The following is a 21,925-nucleotide window of genomic DNA, read 5'->3' as shown; positions in this document are numbered from 1 at the left end:
CGTTGACTTTTCGATCAACGTTTAATCATTCGTTTTATTAAAAAAAATTTCTAAATATGAAAATATTTATGTCATGCTTAAAGAACATTTAATGACGAATCAAGTCATAATAAAATAAATGATAATTACATAAATTTTTTTAAATAAGACGAAGGGTCAAACGTTGGACAAAAAGTTAACAGCGTTATATATTAAAATATGGAGGTAGTATTATTTTTAGTAGAGCCGCAGACATGCACCTGCTTGACAAAAACATGTGTGGTATAGTGTAGGTTTTCTCAATGAGAGACCCCAGTCTCATCAAGGGGACCCGGTCATCATGGTTGCAGCTATAGGAGTTGGATATCATCACTCAGCGTGTGTTTGTGCGGTTTTGTTGTTCGATCTGTACGTTACCAGTACGATCCACACAGCTGTTTGTTAAATGCAACTTAACTTAGATCGAGCTATGTACCTCCAAACGCCGGGAGACCCACACCGGCCGGCCGCCGCCGCGCTCGATCGCGGGGCATGCATATGCGTTGCAAAAGTGCCGTGTCTACACCAACCTACCTGTAGCCTAAACACGTACTTATAAAGATATAAGTGGACCAACTCGTAAACCCACTTATAATATAAATAAGTGGGTAACCCATCAGTGAGTTCGTGGGTCGGTTCGTTTGCACCCTTGAATTAAACACGTATCATCTGCATATATAACTACTGTTGACGTACCTCACACATGAAACCTACAGTTATAAGACCCTTATTGAGAGGTGGAATGTAGGGGTGAATAACAAGCCAAATCGATTCGTTTGAGCTCATTACCTTAACAAACCTGCTCGATTCGGCTCAGCTCGGTAACCTTAATAAGCTTAAAATTTTAACTCGGATTGGTTTGTGAGCTGGCTCGTTAACGTATTTATATCATCTTTCAAAATTACCATTTTATCATGTATTGACATAATTATAAACACTAATTAATAAAGAACTCACTATATATAAATAGTTTAGATGTAACTTAAAAAATGGAAAAATTACAAATTACACCTCTGAAGTATTGGGTGAGTACGAATTACTCCCTAAACCTGAAAACCAGTAATTTTTCACCCTCAACTATCGATACCGAATAAAAAAACCCCCCGAACAGCTTTGCAAGCGGTTTTGGTCTACGTGGCAGCCTAGTGAGCATTTTTTTTAATCAGCGAGCCCAACATGTCAGTCTCTCACCCTCTCTTTACCCCTCACCTCTCTCTCTCTCCAAAATCCTCTCTCTTCTCTCTCCTTCACCAGCTTACCCCGAGGATGACGATGGTCAGAACTCGGTGCGGCGGAGCTCGGGACAGCAAGAGGAGCTCAGGACGATGGCGGGCAGAGTGGGCGGCAGCGAAGAGGGCGCCCGCAACCACCGGCGCTCGGGACGGCGGTGAGGGCGGAATGGGCGGCGGCGAAGGTGCGGCGGATACGACAAGTGTGTGCGGGCGTGCTCGCAGCCAGTCGTGCCGCTCTCGCGCCCCTCCATGGCGAGCGTGTGCGGGAGAGCGTGCCAGCCACTGCCGTTGCACGGTTCAGAAGGGGAGGGAGAAGAGAGAGAGAGAGAGAGGGGTGAGGATCTGACAAGTGGGCCCTAGCTTTGTTAAAAAAAATGTTTGTTGACTAGACTGCCACGTGTGCTATTCGAACCCTAAACCGCTCTCAACAGTACCTGGGGTTTTTTTGTCCGGTATTAAAAACTTAGGGTGAACAATGTCTGGTTTTTTAGTTTATGGGGTAATTTGGTCGACCGCTGTAGTTCAGAGGAATAATTCGTACTTTTTCCTTAAAAAAATAAACACTAGTTAAGAAATACCAAGTATATGAAGGTATAACTATCTCTTGTACTAACGAACTAGACTAGCAGCTCACGATCTAAAAATCTAGCTTGGTTAACTCGCTATTATAATGAGTTCGAGCCGATCCAAATCGAGTTTTAAGTTTTTTTTTCTTCCCACCACTAACTAACTAACTAACTAACTAACTAACTAACTAACTATATATATATATATATATATATATATATATATATATATATATATATATATATAAAGAGTTTGCGCGTATCATTGGTCGTAACTACACAAATATCGTATCAGGTATCTGACATATATATAGACCATATAAGTTATAAGACATGAGACCTTAGCTATGTCAGTGTCTGGTGCAGCCAGGGGTTTACCAATCCGTTTGAGGAGTTACCGTACGTCATCCCAAACGGTTTGACGGTTACCGCGGTAACCGTATTGTTACCTTGAGATATACCATGATTAAAAAGCTGAGAAGTTACCGTACATGATAATCGTGATAACTACGCGATAACTATACAGTTTTGTAAAAATAAACCCTGCGTACAGCGCCGGACGTTATGGCAAACTGATACCGCGGTTGCTTCGCCCGATCGACGCGCGCACGCGTACTGTCACCACCACCGGCCATAGCGCACGCCCCCGGTGTCGACACGGACCTCGTCGTCGTCGCGTTTGCCGACGCTCGGAGCGTGCGAGCTGAGCCGCCAGCCAGCGAGCGACGCGGTCAGATCGATCGATCGATCTCAACGTGCAACCAACTTTAGATAATAGTGTAAGAGCGATAGCCTCTCGCTGCATGCGACTTGTAGTGCTAGCTACTAGGAGTAGTACAAACGGTGAAAAGAGAAGAAAACAATGTTGATGTCGCTCGATCGCGGGCCTACACGTACGGTCGATCGGAAGGTGCCTGCTGCTAGCTAACCGCCCGGCCTCCTCTTCTCTCGATCACCTGTCTCGATCTAGCTACACCATTAAGCTGATCGATATCTCCCCAAACACCTAGTACACTCTGATATATTCGGAGGTATTTTTTTTCCCCTGGCCTTCAGTTTTGCTAAAAATACAACATCGCTTTTTTTACTCGAGTTTAGTCAATTTTTTTTGTCACTAATTATAGACATATGTGGTACAACGGTTTCTTTATTCGGTTTAATATTGAAAGGATTAGGATACAGTGGGTTGATTGGTTTTTATAACAGTTTTTTTTTTTAGAAATCGGTTTTTACGGGAGGGAAGTAGTATTCATGAAGAAGTAGGGAGGGGATGCTTGGAAGTTGGAAGAAGGACGACTCTCTTTTTTCTAAGTAGTAGAGAAATGTGGTTACATATTAATATCTCTTGTATTTCCTCTTTATGGTAGACAATCAACTTTTATCCTAGTTCTCTTATTACATGGTGTGTGTTAGTAAAAAAAGATACAATTTAAGTGCTTAATTAAAGTTACTGTGTAAGTTTTGAATATTTTACAATGTATATTGTAACCAAAATTTAACTGTCCTTTCTAAATGTGATGTTATAAATATAGCTAGTCTTTTTTTTTCTTCCTTAGTAGATATCTTCTTGCTTTTGTATGTCACCTAAAATATCATCTAAAAACTATATAAAAATAATAGAATAGATCAAGTTGAGATATACCTCTTCACAAACAAACAAGTGTAAGTTCGACCTACAACTCTTTAAAAAACAACTATGGCTGCTGTGATTAGGTTATTCACATTTGTTTTTTACTTGTATAGGGTAAATTACATCGTTCATGTTGGTGGAGTGATATACTATATTAATCTATCTTAATAAATGTTTTTAAACTTTTAATGATATTTTAGGTGTCATGTAAAAACGAGGAAAAATTAAGACTTTCCTGATATATATATCCTGTCAACATACAATACAGTGGTGTATATATTCAATACTAAAGCAGAGGATAAGAAACAGAGTGGCCTAATTAACAGGTCGATCGTGTCAGTTAACTGTTCAGAAAAGGAAGGTGCTGATGACATAAATTGATTTTGATACAAAGAAAGATGCTGAAATTGATTTTGATAAATCACGTGTTAAACTATTGTTCTGACGTACAAATTAACAGAATTATTATTTAAAAAGAGAGATGACGTACAAATCGATAGGTCGTCCATTCATCATTTATGGCCTCTTTGGAAATTGAAGGTCGACGAAATTAAGATCGATCTGAGCTTGGTTCCAGGCAGCATCTCTAATTTGTACACAGATATTTCAGTCTCATCTGAACCAATAACAATCGAGCTGCAGATAAATATAAGAAATATGTGCTGGAAATTAAGCAAGCATGCACGCATATATGCAAAATTCTCATAGCCTAATGCAGTAGGTTGGTTTTGTGTGTGTGTGATTAGGTCAATTAATTAGATAGCATAATTTGGAACTGAAGTCAACATACGTTGTTCTCCTCTGACGACTTATGGCCGGAATGAAGCTATTTTGTTTCAATGATAATTTATTTCTCTTGATGGTAGTCTCCATCTTGAGCTTTTTGCTCGTGAAAGAAAAAAAAAGGAAGAAGAAAAGAAGAGGAGACAAAATTGCGCAAGATCGAATTAACATTTCAACTGAACTGCAAAAATTACGCACACGGACATTTCTTTATCGTTTTCTAGAACAAGTCAAAAAAGCTGTCTGTCTGTCCCTTGCTTGTGCCATAGCCTAGCAGTACTACAACCAAAACCAATTCTTTTTTTTCCTTCCTCCTCTCCTGCAAAACCTAGAGCTTAAAATATTTGCCACACAAAAATCTGGAAAGCTGATGATAGATAGATAGATAGAATAACATAAGATTTGAGTTGCTGTTGCTGCTGATGCTGTTATTGTTTGTTGTTGTTGCAGTGGTTGCTGCGGTGGTTATGCTGGCCATGCCATGCCAGTGAGACGATCGATCAGCTTGATTTTACCCCCCATATATGATAGCTAGACGATGTGCAAAGCAGTAGCTTGGGGCCGGCCTGGCTGTGCTTTTCCGAGAGATTTTTAAGGTCGTGTGTCAATGGCTCTGGGATGTTGGCTGCTCGCCTTTCTTCTGCTCTCTTGTTATACTGTACTGCATCCATTTCTTGGCTGGCTGGCTCTCTTTCCTCGCTGGGGGCCATATGCCTTTGTTTCTCTCCCCCTCAAGGTTGGTGGCACTTCCCTAACCTCGCGAAACTAATCCCACTAGCCACTGTCACTAGCTATATATAACCACCTCCATTGTTACTTGTTTCCTTGTACCCCATCCGAGATCAATATCCATCCATCCATCACCACCTAGCAGCTCTACACCTCTCTCTTATATTAGCTCTCTCTCTCTCTCTACCCCCATTCATGCTCATCTCCTTCTAGCTTCCAGCTTAATCCCTTCCTTGTCAATGTTAATGGACAAACTCTGAGCATTGCACTACCCATCATCTCCTAGCTAGACTCACCTTAGCTTGTCTCTCTGCTGCTCCAGTGTGTGATTCTTTCTCCCATTTCCTGTTTGGTTTGCACTGAGTGAACAAGCAATTAAGCTTGGTAGTAGTAGTAGTTGTTGTATTGATCGATCGATCGATCTAGAGACGACGATGAGCATATCGGTGAACGGGCAGTCGGTGGTGCCACCGGGGTTCCGGTTCCACCCAACGGAGGAGGAGCTCCTGACATACTACCTGAAGAAGAAGGTGGCCTCGGAGCGCATCGACCTCGACGTCATCCGCGACGTCGACCTCAACAAGCTCGAGCCATGGGACATCCAAGGTACGTAATTAAGCACACACACATCGATCAATTCGATCGATTTTTGACATGTTTTGATCAATGTGGCATGTGTGTATCATACATACATATGCAGAGAGGTGCAGGATTGGGTCAGGGCCGCAAAACGACTGGTACTTCTTCAGCCACAAGGACAAGAAGTACCCGACGGGGACGAGGACGAACCGGGCAACGGCGGCCGGCTTCTGGAAGGCCACCGGCCGCGACAAGGCCATCTACTCCAGCTCCAACCGCATCGGCATGCGCAAAACCCTCGTCTTCTACAAGGGCCGTGCCCCCCACGGCCAGAAATCAGACTGGATCATGCACGAGTACCGCCTCGACGACCCCTCCTCCGCCTCCGCCTCCGTCTCCGTCAACCTCCCCTCCTACTACTCTTCCTCCTCATCGTCATCTTCCCCAGTAAGTGCACGTAACACGATACATACACTTCATCAGGGACACATCATAGTAGTACGAACGACATACACATGACACTGTAGACGGTCCAGGGGACAAAATTGGGGCTAAGCTAGAGGTGTAGCTCTAGCTGGGTTTCTCTTTCTCGTACACGCGGTGGTGAGTGTGAGCGTGAGGTGAGGTGATATATTGGTGGTTGGGAATGGGGCATGGCTACCTCTCTCTCAGAGAGTGGCAGCGTTGCTTTCCTCACTCGCTGTCACAAAAGGGGGGTAGTGGGTGGCTTCACTACTTTTTCCTTCAAGGGAGCAAATTATCAAGCTAATTAATACTACCTCTCTAGCTTATTATCAATGAGAAATAGATTGATAGATAGATAGATAGATGAATATAATGGATCATTGGGGGGGGCGGCATATGCTTGTGGTTTCATGATCAGATGGTTGGTTGATGAGGTGAGGTTAGGTGTAGGAGAGCATTTTGGGGTCAAGGCAGCTAAGCTAGCTAAGCTCTAGATAGGGGCAGATTTGTTCATCGAATCTGCATGCTCACCAGCAAGATCACAACGTGTACTACTACACACATGCCCAATATGCCAATGCAATGCCACCCAACCAACCAAACCACATCCGTACACTGAAACTACTCGTACACAAATGGCAAGAGAAGTAGCTAGAGAAGTAGTAGAAGTTGTTGTACGTGTGTACTAGTATTACTACAATATGTGATCTGCATGCATGGCCCGGTTAAGAGTTAGTTAACGAATTGGGAGCAGCTAGGAGTGGACTTGTGCACTCCAGGACAACCAGCATATGACAAATCGCCATGACTTTCCCTGAGATTTTGTCAACTTGATTAGTAACTAGCATGAAGAAGGAGGATGATAAGCTAGCTTTTGAGCTGGCCATGGCCATAACAGTTTCTTCTTTAGCTCAGCTTGTGGGAAATCTTGCATCTGATTTCAACTCTAGCTAGGGTCGCCACACACTGTGCATACTTTTTCTGCAAATTGACCTGCAATAACTAGCTTTCCATGCCTCGTTCAATCATCGATCGTTAATTGTGGAAAAAATTCAACGATATAGTACATGACACATTGTTAGCTAGTGGAGTACGATACTGATCTCTTTTAATTATTGCTCGCGGTTAATTGTCTTCTTCTAAATTTCATCTTGTGCAAAGTAAATAATGACACGATCAATTGGTAATTATCGGTAATTAAACAGATGCACGGTGTCGCCGGAGACCAAGGAGCTCAGGAGGAAGGCTGGGTGATCTGCAGGGTGTTCAAGAAGAAGAACCTCGTGCACCACGGCGGCGGCGCCGCCGCGGCGAGCCACCACGCGGCGGCCAAGCTCGCGGCGGCGGCCATGGAGGGCAGCCCGAGCAACTGCTCGACGGTGACCGTTAGCGACCACGTCAAGGCGCAGATGCTGCACTCGTCCGCCAGCGACGACGCCCTCGACCACATCCTCCAGTACATGGGCCGCTCCGGCTGCAAGCAGGAGACCAAGCCGGCGGCGATGTCGGCGTCGTCGGCGGCAGCGGCGGCGGCGCTGGAGCAGCACCTCAGTACGCCTCAGTACGGCAAGTTCATGAAGCTTCCGCCGCTCGAGCACGTCGCCGGCGGCGTGGGCCTCCTGGCGGCGGCCGGCGGCGGCGGCGAGTACTGCTCCGCCGCCGACGCGTCGGGGATCGCCGACTGGGACACGCTGGACCGGCTCGCGGCGTCGTACGAGCTCAACGGCGCCCTCTCCGACGTCGCCTCCGGCAAGAACATGGCCGGCTTCTTCGACGTCGTCGATCAGCCCGCCGGCGCCGCCGCCTTCTCCTCCGGCGACGGCGACCTGTGGAGCCTTGCGCGGTCGGTGTCATCGTCGCTACACGCAGACTTGACGACCATGAATAACGTATAATAATTGGAGACAAGAGGTGACGATGGAGATGATGCATCTAGACGTGGATGGCGTATGCGTGCACTAACTCTACTCTTAATCTGGTCGGTCTACGCATATTGCATGCATGCATGGACGACGGTATTGTACGTACGTGATCAATAATTAATTACTAGTTAGGGTTCCAGCGAGAGTACAAGACGACGACGACGACACAATAGCTAGCTGAGCTGGCCATGTGAGCAAGCTCTAGACACTAGGTCAAGATCTAACCGTCGATCGATCTGAGCCGTTGATCGATCGATCGACGATGATGGTGTTGATCGATCGAATTATAGTGCAGTGGTCGAGCGAGTTGTTGTGTCGATCTGAAACAAGAGAGAGGAAAAAAAGAATTAAAAGGACGTACGGCGTGGTAGGAGAGAGAGAGAGAGAGCATATATAAATATTATGTATCTATATATTGTTATATATTGTACCTATAGCTTATTATATATCAAAGACATTTTTCTAGTGCAGCGAGGTGTGATTTCTTTTCTGATGATCATATCATATATATCATCATCGATCACTGATCACCGTGTGAGTGTACTAATTATTGTGTGATCGATCGCTCGATGGATGGATTAATAAACTAGTTGTGTGCCTGTGCGCGTGTTTTTTCAGAGCTAGCATTAATTCTTTAATTCTCCTCATGTTTCACTCTTGCTGCGGGTGTTGTTATATAGACACGTGGTGTGGTTGTTTTTTTTCTTTCATGGCTATAGACTTGTATTTTTCTCATGCTATATCAATATATGAAACTCGCACGGTAAATTGTGCGGTTCATTGAAAAAATTATTTAGTTCTCCTTGTAATTGTTTGGGTGCAAATCGTTGTCTCTCGTGTCATGCCAAGAAGAAAAAATAGGCGAGAAAAAGGCAGAGATCTTTGGCCCCTCCAGCTGTTTTGTGGAGATATTTGGAGGTAGCAAATGCTGATAAAAAATAAGAAGAAAAAGGCTAAGGCAGATGTGAGAGGAGACCACTGAGCCCTAGCTACTTTGCTCTCTCTGTGACTCTCAGTGTGTGTGTGTGTTGAAAAATTTTGTAGTATATAGTAGCTAGGCTTGGGCTGCAAAATATAGTATACATAATATGGTTGCCTCGTGCCACATATACAAGAATACTTTTTGTCGCCTTGTCGCGGTCAATTGATGGCGTTAAAATCTTACGCGATCTGGAGCTTTGTTTCTTCTCCATGGCTTTTACCTTTTCTACTACTGCTGCTTTATTGACAGCTAGGTACAATTGATTAGGGCCTAACACGTGCATCACGTCTTGATGAATCGAATATTCATAGTTGATCTCTGATCGATCGATCGATCGATCTTATGATCACCAGACAATAATATTATTTGTATGGTGTATGTTGTGCACTCATGCATGGGAGAATATGATGAGTGATTGACTCTGAGAGCTAAGCCATGCATGCATGGTGTGGTACATATATATAGTAGTGATGAAATCATGTACTGTGTACAGCAAAAACCAATTGTGTGTCGATAAGAGTATCAAAATTGTAGGTGAAAGAGTGACATATACCTACCAAAAGGCTAGCTAGTATTTTCATGGAAGCTCCTGCTTTTCGGTGGATATATACAGATCAAGGACATCTTTAATTATATTGTACAGTGTATACATGCATGCATGCTCATGTTATGTATCCCCACCACATCAGACAGGAAATGATTATACATGTCTGGCCAATGTGCTTCTGCACTAAGATACTCCGTATTTTGTTAATTTGCATCATGCTGTTAGCTGCTAGTAATTGAATTAGCTAGTAGCTAGTACTTGACTCAGCTTGGCCATTGCACTTCGCATATGCAATGCTTTGCTTTGGAATAATTAACTTTTTGTTACTAGTGATGCTAAATTATTTGCCAGCTGCACATTTTAGACAGAAACATTAGTTTCGTTTTAGTTAATACTACTTGAGCAGATCAGTACTATATATATGAAGAATAATATATATATATATATATATATATATATATATATATATATATATATATATATATATATATATATATATATATATATATATATATATATATATATATATATATATATAAGCATCAACCATATGCATATATTATCCCTTGGTGACCATATTCAAATCTCGTTTCAGAAGACGCCAATGCAGAGAGGGACAGAAACCAGCAGCAGCAGCTTTGACCTCCAACCATAGGTCCCAAGTACGGAGGAGAACAGTTTATTTATTTTTTACAGATAGCACATTAGATTCGAAAATGGCAAGGAGCCCTACCAAAAGTAGTGTGCATCGTTTGTTCTTTAACTAATCAATAATCATAATTTCACTTAGAAAACGTACTTAAATATTTGGAGAACACATGCATCAATGGATATAATCTACCTGTATTGGTATTGAAGAGAAGGCTGACTGATAGATTATTGAAAGCTTGAGTTTGTTTGTTGTTTCCTCTCTAGTGATCCATACGCATAGTGCTAAACTTGTTGTTGAATAATATAGTACTAGTAGTATAATATCTGAGTGATTAAGACGATGAACCATTAAACTGTAGTACAGTCTAATATTGTTGGAGGCTACAGGGAGGAGGGCCATCTTTCTTTTGCAAATTACTAGTAACTTTTTTTTTCAGAGGGGAGGGCCATGCATCCTACTACGACACACCAACTCTGGGCTATCATAGCTGGGCCCACTATTATCTCCTCTCCTGGCCCATGAAGGTAGAAGCTTGAATTTGAATAGTGAAATGCTATGTAATGTCTTGTCATTATGTCATCCAACAAGGACCTTCAACCTGAAATCGAACTGCATGCACTGCACAGGCTGTTGTGTTCTTCCTTTTCCTAGTTCTCTGAATAAACACAGAGCAGACAATATGTACTTCCTAGCTAGATTTAAAGAAAAAGAAAGACAATTAAAAGATCTTATTTTTAGTTTCTTTCAGACTAACTAGTATAGATGGAATTCTTCATTAAGCCTTGGCTGCATGAGACTGGGTGAGGAGTGACTCTTCTCTATGCTTGCACATGCTACTCCTTTGGTTTTATGTCATGAGACGTTTTAATTTTTCTAGGACAAACTTTTATAAATTTGATTAAGTTTATAGCAAAATATAGCAACTCTATCTTATAACACCAAATTAGTTACACTAAATCTAATGTTTGAATATATTTTAATACTCCATCCATTTCATATTATAATTCGTTTGACTTTTTCCTAATCACGTTTGACCAAGCTTATAGAAAATTTAGCAACATCTAAAATAACAAACTAGTTTCATAAAATCTAACATTGAATATATTTTGAGAATATGTTTGTTTTGGGTTAAAAATATTAATATATTTTTCTATGAGCTTGGTCAAACTTGACTAGAAAAAAAGTCAAACGAATTATAATATGAAACGGAGGGAGTAGCATGCATGTTTGGTTGGTGTAAAAAATATTTTTTTTCTAAAATTGATCAAACTTAACAAAATCTGATTTTTTTTAAAAAAAATAAAAACATCTTATAATATAAAACAGATCCTATGTTTAGCCTTCATATACGGTATGTGCATTATTCTTAGTTTGCAGATGCTGGGTCCGATGCTACTAATAGAGAAGTGCTAATAAATATGTCAAGTAGACTAAAATAAGATATTTGTGGGACGAATTGTTCAACACAAAAATAAGGGCGGTTCGGTTAGGCTAGCTATGGCTACATAGCCGCATCGCTGCACCAACTCACGAGTCGAGTCGAGCTAGTTTTTCAGCTCGTTAAGGTTAAAGAGCTAAGCCTAGCTAGCTCGTTAATTGCGAGCCGAGTTGGCTCATTATTCACCTCTAACCCTAGCAAAAAAAAATGATTGTGGGAGGGTGTTGTTGTAGCAGCGGCTGCTTCACCGTTATAACCAACTGCAATTTTAGGACTGAAGGAGTAGAACTGAAAGTTAATCAGTCATAGTGACTGCAAATTAAGTAGTCATATCCATTCACAACCGTTGGATCAAGCTGATGAACGACAGAGAGATACGCCATGTCACAACCTGGCTGCCAGAGCTACAGTGCGACACAGGACTTTATGTGCGTGCTACAGTACCCAAGGCGAATCTTGGCTGTTTTTATTTGATCTGACGGTCACACGACGAATGCTAAAGTTATTACAACTGCAGGGGATCCTCATCCACAATGTAGTGCAGGGAGGTGGCAATTAAGATAGGCGTGCATGGCGATGGAGGCGAGCGACGTGTGCAGGGAAAGGGATGTGACGACCCGAGAGGAAGGTGTGCGTTGGATCACAGACAGTGTACGTCGTCGACGGAGCTGACCGACCGAGAGACGGGCGCCCTCGTGTGGACGGCAGGGGTTGCAGGGACCGATCAGAAAGAGATCGAGATAACGAACGATCGATTGAGCCACCTCCATTCCTGACCCGGCCCGCCTTATCGGTGGCTGCCGCGTCGCTGTTTTGCATGTTGCCCCGGCTACTTAATTACTCTTTCTACTTTGCTCCGTCAGGACCGGACCTGACTTGACCCAGAGAGAGCCAGCTCTCCAAATTACTCTCCCGATTCGTTCGTCACGTTTGCCTTTGCCCTTGTGAAATCCGTTTTTTTCTAGAAAGAAAGAGAGCGTGTATAGATTCGTGGTGTTGGTTAGGAGTTGTACGTATGGAACGATCGACCGAGACAGGTTTGGTGTTAGAGCCGGTGATTTGTTGCGTATTTGGACACTGGGGCACGCAAGTAACGCAAAGCAGCGCAATAGGCCGTGTCAACTTGGGTGAAGCACTGAAGCGGACGGTTTTTCGCACGGGCCGGAGAGATGCATATGGGCGTCACATCGCCGCCGACGCGCGCATTGGTTGGTTGGTTGGTTGGTTGGTAGGTTCGTCGCATGCGGAAACGCCGAAAAGAGGTTGAGAGTGAGACGACGCAAGCGGACGAGGTGTGGCGTGGACTAGTGCTCCCATCCAAACTCTGCACGCGGGCCACGCGGCCGTTCGGTGAGGACCGCGACCCGCGCTGGCCCAGGAGAAAGGCGCGTTTTGCACGGACGAGGCCGCCTGTCGGGCGTCGTTGTTTTCGGGAATAAGTCTACTATACCTCCCTCGTCGCTTGCCCTTGGTCGAATTGCATCCCTCAGCCATAAAACCGGGTATAACGCCGCCTCCATCCGCCGTGACGACCGCGGCGTGAGGATGTTGTACACAAGTTGGAGGTGCAGCCACGACGGGAGAAACACCTTCACGGGCACATCATCGTCGGGCACCTCTGACGACGGCGGTGGGAGCTTCACCTCGGGCTCCAACAATAGGGGCGGAAGTCGAGCTTAGGAGGCGGAGGCCGAGAAGTGGGGGTGCGGGAGGACGGATCCATCGCCACCGACCTCTCCCTCTCCCCCTCTTCGCGGATGTCGCCGGCCGTCAGTCTGTTTCTGGAATTCAAAGAAGAAAGGGAGACCAGAGAGAGAGAAAAGGGTAGATGTGCTCGCCGCCGCCTCGCCGCTGGACTCCCGCCTCCCCCGCCAGCCTCCTCCCCACCCACCGGCTGCGCCTGCCCAACTGAGGAGAAAAGTGAGAGAAAAGAAGATGAGAGAGGAAGAGAGGTGGAGAGAGGAGGGGAAGAAGAGGCTGACATGTGGGACCCACGCTGAGTCAGTTGTCACGTCGGATAAAATCGGAGTTAAAATCATCGAGGGATCTAGTTTGCACTAGTTTTGTAAGTTGAGGGATATGTTGTATCCGGTTTTGTGGTTCGAGGAAGATTTTGTAACTCGATGACAAGTTGAGGGACCTTCGGTGTACCTTTTCATTTTCACGGCCAGTGAGAACAAAGAGCAGAAGAGGCCTCGTTTCTGCGGGCCATCCTTGCAAAGGCCTACCAAAGCTTCACTCTCAGATGGGCTGTCAAGCCCACCAATAAACTGGCACTCACATTTCACTTGGTTCAAAATTTCTAACAAAAATTGCTTGGGGAAAAAAATCCAAATCCATGATTTAAAAGTCTGGCCATCTACTGGGCGTAAATGTTCTAATCCTTTCAGAAATCTGAATCTGAACTAATTAATAATCCAGTGTATCATGTAATGTCCCTTACATCTCTCTTCCTTACAGTACACAAACTACACATCAACCAACACCAATCGGAGGACAGCGAAAACACAAGAATCAATTGAATCAATGGCGTTTTTGTTCAAGCTCATTTCTCCTTTGTCTGCAAATGCTGCAGATCGATCTCCTCCTCTACTGCATCTTCAATTCTTCATGAACATCTTCAACTCTTCAGGTCATGACCAACACAGGCCGGACGACATGACTAGAACAACGGTTGCGAACAAGCTTTCCCAGCACCGCCACCTCTTCACCTATGAAAAAAGGAACATGAAGATAAAGTGTGTGACACAAAGCATTACTTGTAAAGGAGGGCTAGTATAATCTCCAATACTGTCACAGCAGGTAGCTAACCTTTTGATTGATTACTAGCTAGTGCCAAGCATGATTACTCACTTGATGAGCAAATCTTTTTTTTTTTTGGGTATGGAATAGCAAAGTAGGAGTATGATCTGGGAGCTAGCACAGCAGCATTTTCCCCTCTTTGCAATTTTAAAACTTGGTTTTGTACGTGCATACCAAACTTGTTACACATACTAATTAGACTATATTGATGATTTAATTGATTAGCAACAGAAGCACTGCAAAGCAACTAGCTAGCGCAGCATCAACTGAACGTCTGAACCGACACAACACTGCATACTTAAACTATACTTTCCTTGTACCAAACTCAATCACAATTCATTCAATCAAGAACCACACTAATAACAAAAAAAAAAGTAACCAAACAATGAAGTAATTATGCGGTTGCAAAATGTAATTATAATTAATTAATTAATCAATCAATCAATTACCTTGTGTGCTGCTGCTGACACGGTGTAGAATCCAGTGCCCTGCCCTGCACCGTCTGCCCCTCCGGGCCCTTCCGCCACGACCAGCCCGCCGGCGCCGCCGCCGCTAGTGCCATTGGCTCTCCCCTTCCAGCTGCCGCCAATCGTCGGAGCCTTCACGCCGACGTCGTACGCCGGCGTGCCGTCGGGCTTGAACAGGCCGTAATGCCGCTCCGACGCTGGGCCGGGCTTCATGTCCTCGTTGAACAGCGCGAACACGTACACCTGCAGCGCCTCGCCGGGCGCCGCCGGCGTCCCCTTCCCCTGCGCCACCAGCCGCATCAGGTTGCCGTTGTACCTCGCCGCGTTCTCCGGCGTCGCCCCGGCCTCGTCGTCGTCGCCCCGCGACGGCCACCCGGTCTCCGACACCCGGATCTCCACCGCCTTGCCGTAGTTTGCCCTGCAGATCGCGGCGCGCACCGCGTCCACCTGCGCGTGCAGCATGTTGTCGTAGCGCAGCCCCGTCGCCGGGTCGCCGACGCCGGCATTGGCCTCGAACAGCACGTAGTTGAGGTCCACGTGCTCCGGGTCGCCCTTGTAGGCGAAGTACGGGTAGGCGTTGATGAGGAACGGCGAGCCGGTCTTGGCGAGGAACGCGAGGAGGGGCGCCATGTACGGGAGGAGCTCGCGCCGGAACGCGGCGGAGGACGGCGGGAACGAGGAGGAGAGCACGGCGAGGGAGTGCGCCGTGGTGACGACCACCCGCGAGGTGAGGTTGCAAGCGGCGAGCGCGGCGTGGAGCGACTGCATCGCCGGGAGGAGCGACCGGAGCATGGCGCTGTCGTTGCCGGTGAGCACCTCGTTGCCGACGGTGACGGCGGTGATGGACGTCGCCGGGATGTGGGGCAGGATGTTGGCGCGCACCCACGCCGCGGCGGCGGACGGGTCGGCGGCGAGGCGCGGGACGAGGCGGTCCGGGAGGCCGACGGTGAAGTCGGCGCCGGAGCCAGCGAACGCGCTGAGAACGCGCGCGTCGGCGTCGTAGAGCTTCACCTTGGTGGCGTTCAGCGAGCGGAGGAGCATGGCCGCCGCCTGCGGCGGCGGCAAGTTATCGGCGACCTGGCCATAGTTCACCCCCAAGGTAGCACCACCCGCCGCCACCCCCAACGCCGGCACAACCACGGCGACGGCGAGGACGAGCTGTACACGAAGCGCCATGGCGGTGGCTCGCCGGCGGAGCAGTGGAGTGGGAGAAGCACAATAAGTGTTCGTGACAACGTTGGAAATGGTAGCCATAAACAAAAAGCGCGTGCATGCATGTGGTGTCCGAAACGAAACACGGCTGCTTTATAAGGAGATTTCGCTGTATTACTTTCGGCTTTGCGATGGTGAATCGTGTCATCGGCCGTTGGTTAAGGGAGGTTCCCTAGATCACGACCGTACATTTTTTTCCTTTGGTTGCATAGAAGTATGTGCGTGTTTCTTCCCTTGTTGCTCGAACGACGATGCTGATTTTTACACTGTTGACATGGACAATTCAAAATGGGACAAAACTTTTCTTTTCATGCAATGTTGGATTTCCTCTAGATTAACGAAATCTGTATATATGGATATTAACGAAATCACCATGCACGTATGAACGCTTCACTATTGTCGAATACATCGTCTACCGTTGAAGAAATAATCAGTTACAAATATGAGTATCCGTAAGTCTGGAACTTAAAAATTGAAACTACGTGGACAGATTCCAACATAAAGAATATAACAGTTAAGCCATCTAAAGTAACAATTGATTTTAGTTGCTAGTAGCAACTAGTAGTAAGAACTACGTTTGTCTTTGGCATCTGTTCTTTTCTTACGTACTATGCTTGAGAAGTCTGAGCTTTCATTGGATTCTTTTCAGTATACTGAATTAGCCCATTAGAGAAACCAACCTAGGATATACTAGTAACTTGTAATTAATCAGAACAAAGGGTGGAAAGAAAATTCATGTGTTTAAAGTGTAGTAGTGAATAAATAAAGGTCCCAAGCATTTTGTCCCAAAAATAGAACAACCACCCAAAGCCACAACTATTTGAAGTGAAACGATTTGCTGTACGAACTTGAGACTCTTCAGTTCAGTTACATGTCTGAATCAAGTGCGTCGCCTTCAGTTTCAGAGCCAAGGTTCACTCCTCTCTGCCCTGCCGACTGAAAGAGCCAGGTCGGTACACAACATCTCTGCAAGATGTCGACGAACTTGTGGGAAAGAATTGGTCGATCGATCCCAATTTGAGCCAGCACTTTAGCTTTCCTCAACTACTTTTCTCTTGCTTGAGTGCAGCTTCTCTTTAAAATACAGTATCCCCCAACTCGCAGCTTGCTAAGCTAAGCTAAGCTAGCTGCCCATATGCATGACATTGGAGATAATCAGATTACACTAGAAAAGCAAAGAAGACAAGGGAAGGGATGGATGGATGGCTCCAAAAGAAGGTAAAGTATCTCGCATAGTGGCCAACTTTAAAGTGGTGGTTTGCATTGCAAACTTTACTTATTTGCGTGGACACTCATCGCACAGACCATAATTTCCTTTTCCCTGCGTCTCGATTCCGTCTACACGGTATAAAACGGTCGAAAGCTGCTGTGTTGAGATCAAAACGCAGAGGAAGTTTCAACAGATTCAGATCTTTCAGGGCACGAAATTAATTCAGACTAACCATAGTAATAGCAAAATGAAACTGAACACTCCCCCTCGTTGAAAATAAAAGTTAGCACAATGCAAAAGCAAAGAATCTTTCGACGCAAAAGAAGGTAAGCTATAGCCATGTGACAGATGAATAAGCAGCATACTCAGTGAAGCATTGTGTGTGCTGTATGGGCTCAAAAAAACATATCAGACCGGATGTTATGGGTCTCGAAGTACTTGTCGATGAGAGCTTGGACAGGCTGAGATATCAGGGCTTGATTCCAACTCAAGTCGGGATTGAATTAGCTCTTTATGGAGTCTGATTCCAACTCAAGTCGGGATTGAATTAGCTCATTATGGAATCTACATAGGACAGATTTTAACTCGAATTGGGATGGATTTGGCCCGTTTTAGTACTTCTCACAGGCCTAATTTCAGCTTTGCTTCGGCCTTGTTTGAGTATTTGGACTCGAAAGTCTAGCTCTACACTCTACACTTGGGACCACACAAGCTAAAAGTGATAATGGGCCTAATCCGGTGAGTGCGTGACAAGTTTAGCACGAGTTGCTAGCCAAGATAGGACTGGCCAGTGGCCACTTCTTCGTCCCGTTGACAGTCCACACTTGAAGTATGCTGGGGGCTCTCGTCGACAACCGCTCGATTATCTCATGAAAGGATTTGATTCCCTCATCTTTCTCGTTACCTAGCGTCTATGTTTGGAAAGGAATGCTCGTGTCTTCAAGGTTACAAGTATCAGAATATTAGAATATTAGGTAGTATCGAGTATCGTTTTGCTCAAATGAGTATCGTCCCGTATGATAGGATCGTATAGTAGTATCGGGATACTATGAGATTTTTTTAAGTTTAATTAATATTTATATTTATATCCATTCTATATAAAAAAATATAGTAATAATATATGTCATGCAAATAGAGACATTTATCGAGAGAAACCACATTAGTTTTTGATATATTTAACTGATTTAAAAAAACTTGAGCATATTTATTTACATTATTTTCAAACCATTTTGTTTTAAATAATATTTTGTATGATTGTAAGGATCGTAGAATCGGGATACTACCTAAGATTTCGTAGGGTCGTGTGGTACTTAAATAGTAGGATCAAGATACTATGAAAATTAGGACACTAGGTAAAATCGGTATCATTTCGTTTTGATAGGATCGTAGTGTCGTAAGATATTAGAATATAGATCAGGATACTGACAACTCGTGTCTTTAATAAGGTCCTCTTCCAGGTGCATACATTGGTCACTCGTATCCCACAGGAGGGTAGGCTCTGGAGGGAAGTGAAGTCGAGTCCTCTAGCAGTTTTTATTGTTATATAATCCTTATCTCCTATTTTTCTGTCTTTTTGCTTGTTCAGGGTCTAGTTTTGCCTAGCTAACTGCCCTCCTCTCTTCCTGTGTAAAACTCTCATCACCGCTACAGCAGGTCATAATTGTAAATTTTTTATCTCCTGCTAATATATTGATGTGCATAAATTTGTTCTCCTGTCCAAGCACGTATATTGATGCTCTTACAAGTTTAAAAAAACACATGTACTGAACTGATTTCGTGTGTACCGGAAGCCCGGTCCAGCCAATCGCGCAGTGCGCGTTCTCGGCCTTTCCGCCATGCTCTCGCGGTGCCACACGGCCCAATCCCACGCTTCACCTCACCTCACCTCTCCTCTGGAAGGAAACCACCGGCCCGGCGCGCTCCCCGCTTCTCCTCTCGTTTTTGGACTTTCTTCCGTCCCGAGTCCCCGCACCCGCTGCGCGCGGACTCCCCGACCAGTCCAGTCCACGACACGCACGCGATCCACGCGCGCCGCGGCCCACCACCGGTGCTGCGAGCGGCTGACGACCTACCACGTCCGCCAACACCGCGCCGCCTTGTGACGTGCATTTGCCGCCGCGCCGCGCCACGCGCTGCATCCTGCGATGCGAGCCGCGCGGCGACGGCGGCGGCGTGGCGTACGTGGGTTGCTCCCGTATGCGTCCGGGCCGAGACGTCTCTCCACCCGCGACACACTGTCCTGTGCGTGTGACAGGCCAGACGGCGGCCGATCGACCGGATGGATGCGCTGATCCTGAAGCACAAAAATACATGTGCTCACGAGCCGCGACCAAACAAAGCTTTCCACCCATCGTTGCTTCTCTTCACACATGGGTTGCCCCCAACGCAGTCGTCACACGATCCTTCTGTTGGTACTAGTTCACATTGACAAGTATACTCCCTCCGTAATCATGAAGAAAGTCGTTTAAAATAATATTTAAGTCAAACATTGAGAATATAAATCATGAATAACTCTTAAGTTGTTGAGTTTGAAAATGTAAAAATTATATAAATAGATTTGTCTTGAAAAATACTTTTATAAAAGTATACATATATAATTTTTCAATAAATATTGTTATAGAAACAGCAAGTCAAAGTTATGTTTTGGAGACCGTGTCATTGTCCAAAATGACTTTCTTTACAAGTATGGAGGGAGTATATAGTACTAGTAATAGTAATGATAAGTATACAAAGACTCATAATTTTTTTTTAGATAATGGAATAAAATATCCGGCCTTTACTCAAACGAGCTACAAACAATTAATACAATGACCCATGATTAAGCTCATGGAGAAAACAGTGTGCAATTAATTATCACAACCAACAAGAATCACAGAAACAGTAGCTTATGACCTGATTCATAGGACACAAAGGGAGCAGGGAGCAGAACACGCATCACCATTCTATCAGATGCGTGCGTCTTTAGGCGATAAGAAACACAAACATAGGATAGGTTGGATGAACAACGCCATGTTTAGGTATCTGCAAGCTACATCGGCGACAACGCATGTTTTCTTCGGTCAGTTAGGCCTTTTGCCGATGATGCCATCTCCTTTTCTTATTTTCAGGTATGCAACTTGGAACATGGCAGATTAATTCGGTATATCCACAGGAAAGGGGAGAGGATGGAATTAGGTCTCAATTATCAAGTAGGTCACAGCATTCTCTTTAACTCTTTGCTGATTCAATAATGCGAAAAAAGAGACCACTTGTGACGACGTTAAAGAGAGATGAAACTTTTCCCCAAAAAAAAAAAAGAGAGATGAAACTAATCCAGGCCCTTGAACTAATAGCTCCACTTAGGATAGCAGCCGGGGATATCATTTTCTTTATCTGACGATAAGATTTGATACTAGTTATTATTTCAGTGTCTTTGTCGATATCTTTCCCTAGGACTGTAACCAACAGAGAACGTACGTGCTCTGTGACAACTTGCACATGTTTAGAAGTTTCTTCAAGAAAAGTTTACGTCATTACGTAGTAAAACCTTTGACCAGGTAAGGTAAACACACGTGCTAACCTAGCTTCCTGGAAATGACAGCTACAGTAACACATGCGAATCGCAAGCAGAACCACCGAGCTTAACTTTGCATAGTAAAATCGAAGGTGCATGCTGACGGTGCTTTTATCTCCTTTTCGCTTGTCGATCTGATACCAACCAAATCTGCATTAGAAGATTCAATTATTTATCCCCCAAAACATTAGCGTCAGAGTTTGTCGCCGGAGATGCAATCGTTGACGGGCCAGCCGGTGACGAGCGACACGAATCTAGGCACGTATGTACAGTGCTCTGCAGATTGCGTAGATAAATCGCGACAAGACGCCGTTGCTAACTGTTCAGAGAATCAGAGCTAAAGGTTAACTGGCCTGACGCTACACTGTACTGAAAATACAGTACTGTAGTACTTCTGTAGCCGTAGGCTCACGTTATTTTTCAGAAAGTTATTTTTCTTTGCTTTGCTGTCTGTCCCACTCCCACGGTCCTTCGAACAGGAGGGACATTTTGATTGGGTGCTAAATTTTACGACATTTTGACATCGACTGCCGATTAGTTTAAGCAAGCTTTTGGTTCGTGCTATAACTATGATTTGTAACACTTTTTTTATATAAATTCAGACTACCCCATCACAGTACTACATAATCGATTTTTTCGAACCAAACCTCCTACATACCGTAGGCGGGTCATAATTATCCCTGCATACAAGAATCGTTTACTGGTGTCAGTATAAAAACCACATACAAAAATGCATCATAAACTTATTTTTGTCACAGCCTAGCAGGCCACATTTTATCAACACGGTTTTTGCAAAGTGACGGTGGCATACAAGCAATCCCATCATCCACTAGATACGGTCAGCCATCAATTCATCCTACGAGAGTAGTTTACTAAGATTTGTACCTTTTGACGAAATTAACATGTACGTCTTAGTCCTGAAGGCATTGTTATGTCATAGTCTCAACTTTCGATCACCCCTTCCCCATAAAAAGGAAACTCTTAAATCCCATTCGAATCCGCCGGGTGACTCTAGGTTTATCCCGAGTCACCAGATATGTTAGAGTGTCGCCCTGAGGTGACCACGACGTATTGTAAATCTCAGCTTGTTCTTTTTTCTTCGTATGTTTGGTTACAGGTGTTTAGTGGGTTTCTCATT

General features: G+C 44.7%; 2 protein-coding genes across 2 annotated transcripts; one reads left to right on the top strand and one right to left on the bottom strand.

Annotated features, from left to right (window-relative positions):
- Window positions 1-4,697: 4,697 nt before the first annotated feature.
- Window positions 4,698-8,541, top strand: LOC4340011 (NAC domain-containing protein 43). The gene is made up of 3 exons (XM_015787555.3): window positions 4,698-5,564; window positions 5,659-5,984; window positions 7,208-8,541. Exons 1-3 carry the CDS (start codon window positions 5,393-5,395, stop codon window positions 7,895-7,897), a joined length of 1,188 nt encoding a protein of 395 aa, XP_015643041.1. The 5' UTR covers window positions 4,698-5,392; the 3' UTR covers window positions 7,898-8,541.
- A 5,283-nt stretch (window positions 8,542-13,824) lies between these two features.
- On the bottom strand, window positions 13,825-16,091 carry LOC4340010 (glucan endo-1,3-beta-glucosidase 14). Its single transcript, XM_015787554.3, has 2 exons — window positions 14,795-16,091; window positions 13,825-14,254 (listed from the first exon to the last, which is right to left on the bottom strand). Exons 1-2 carry the CDS (start codon window positions 16,064-16,066, stop codon window positions 14,177-14,179), a joined length of 1,350 nt encoding a protein of 449 aa, XP_015643040.1. The 5' UTR covers window positions 16,067-16,091; the 3' UTR covers window positions 13,825-14,176.
- Window positions 16,092-21,925: the final 5,834 nt, after the last annotated feature.

This window comes from Oryza sativa, chromosome 6 (assembly GCF_034140825.1).
Source record: "Oryza sativa Japonica Group chromosome 6, ASM3414082v1".
Taxonomy (NCBI): Eukaryota; Viridiplantae; Streptophyta; class Magnoliopsida; order Poales; family Poaceae; genus Oryza; species Oryza sativa.
Note: the sequence above shows the minus strand (reverse complement) of the source record. Positions and strands in the feature narration are given on the sequence as shown.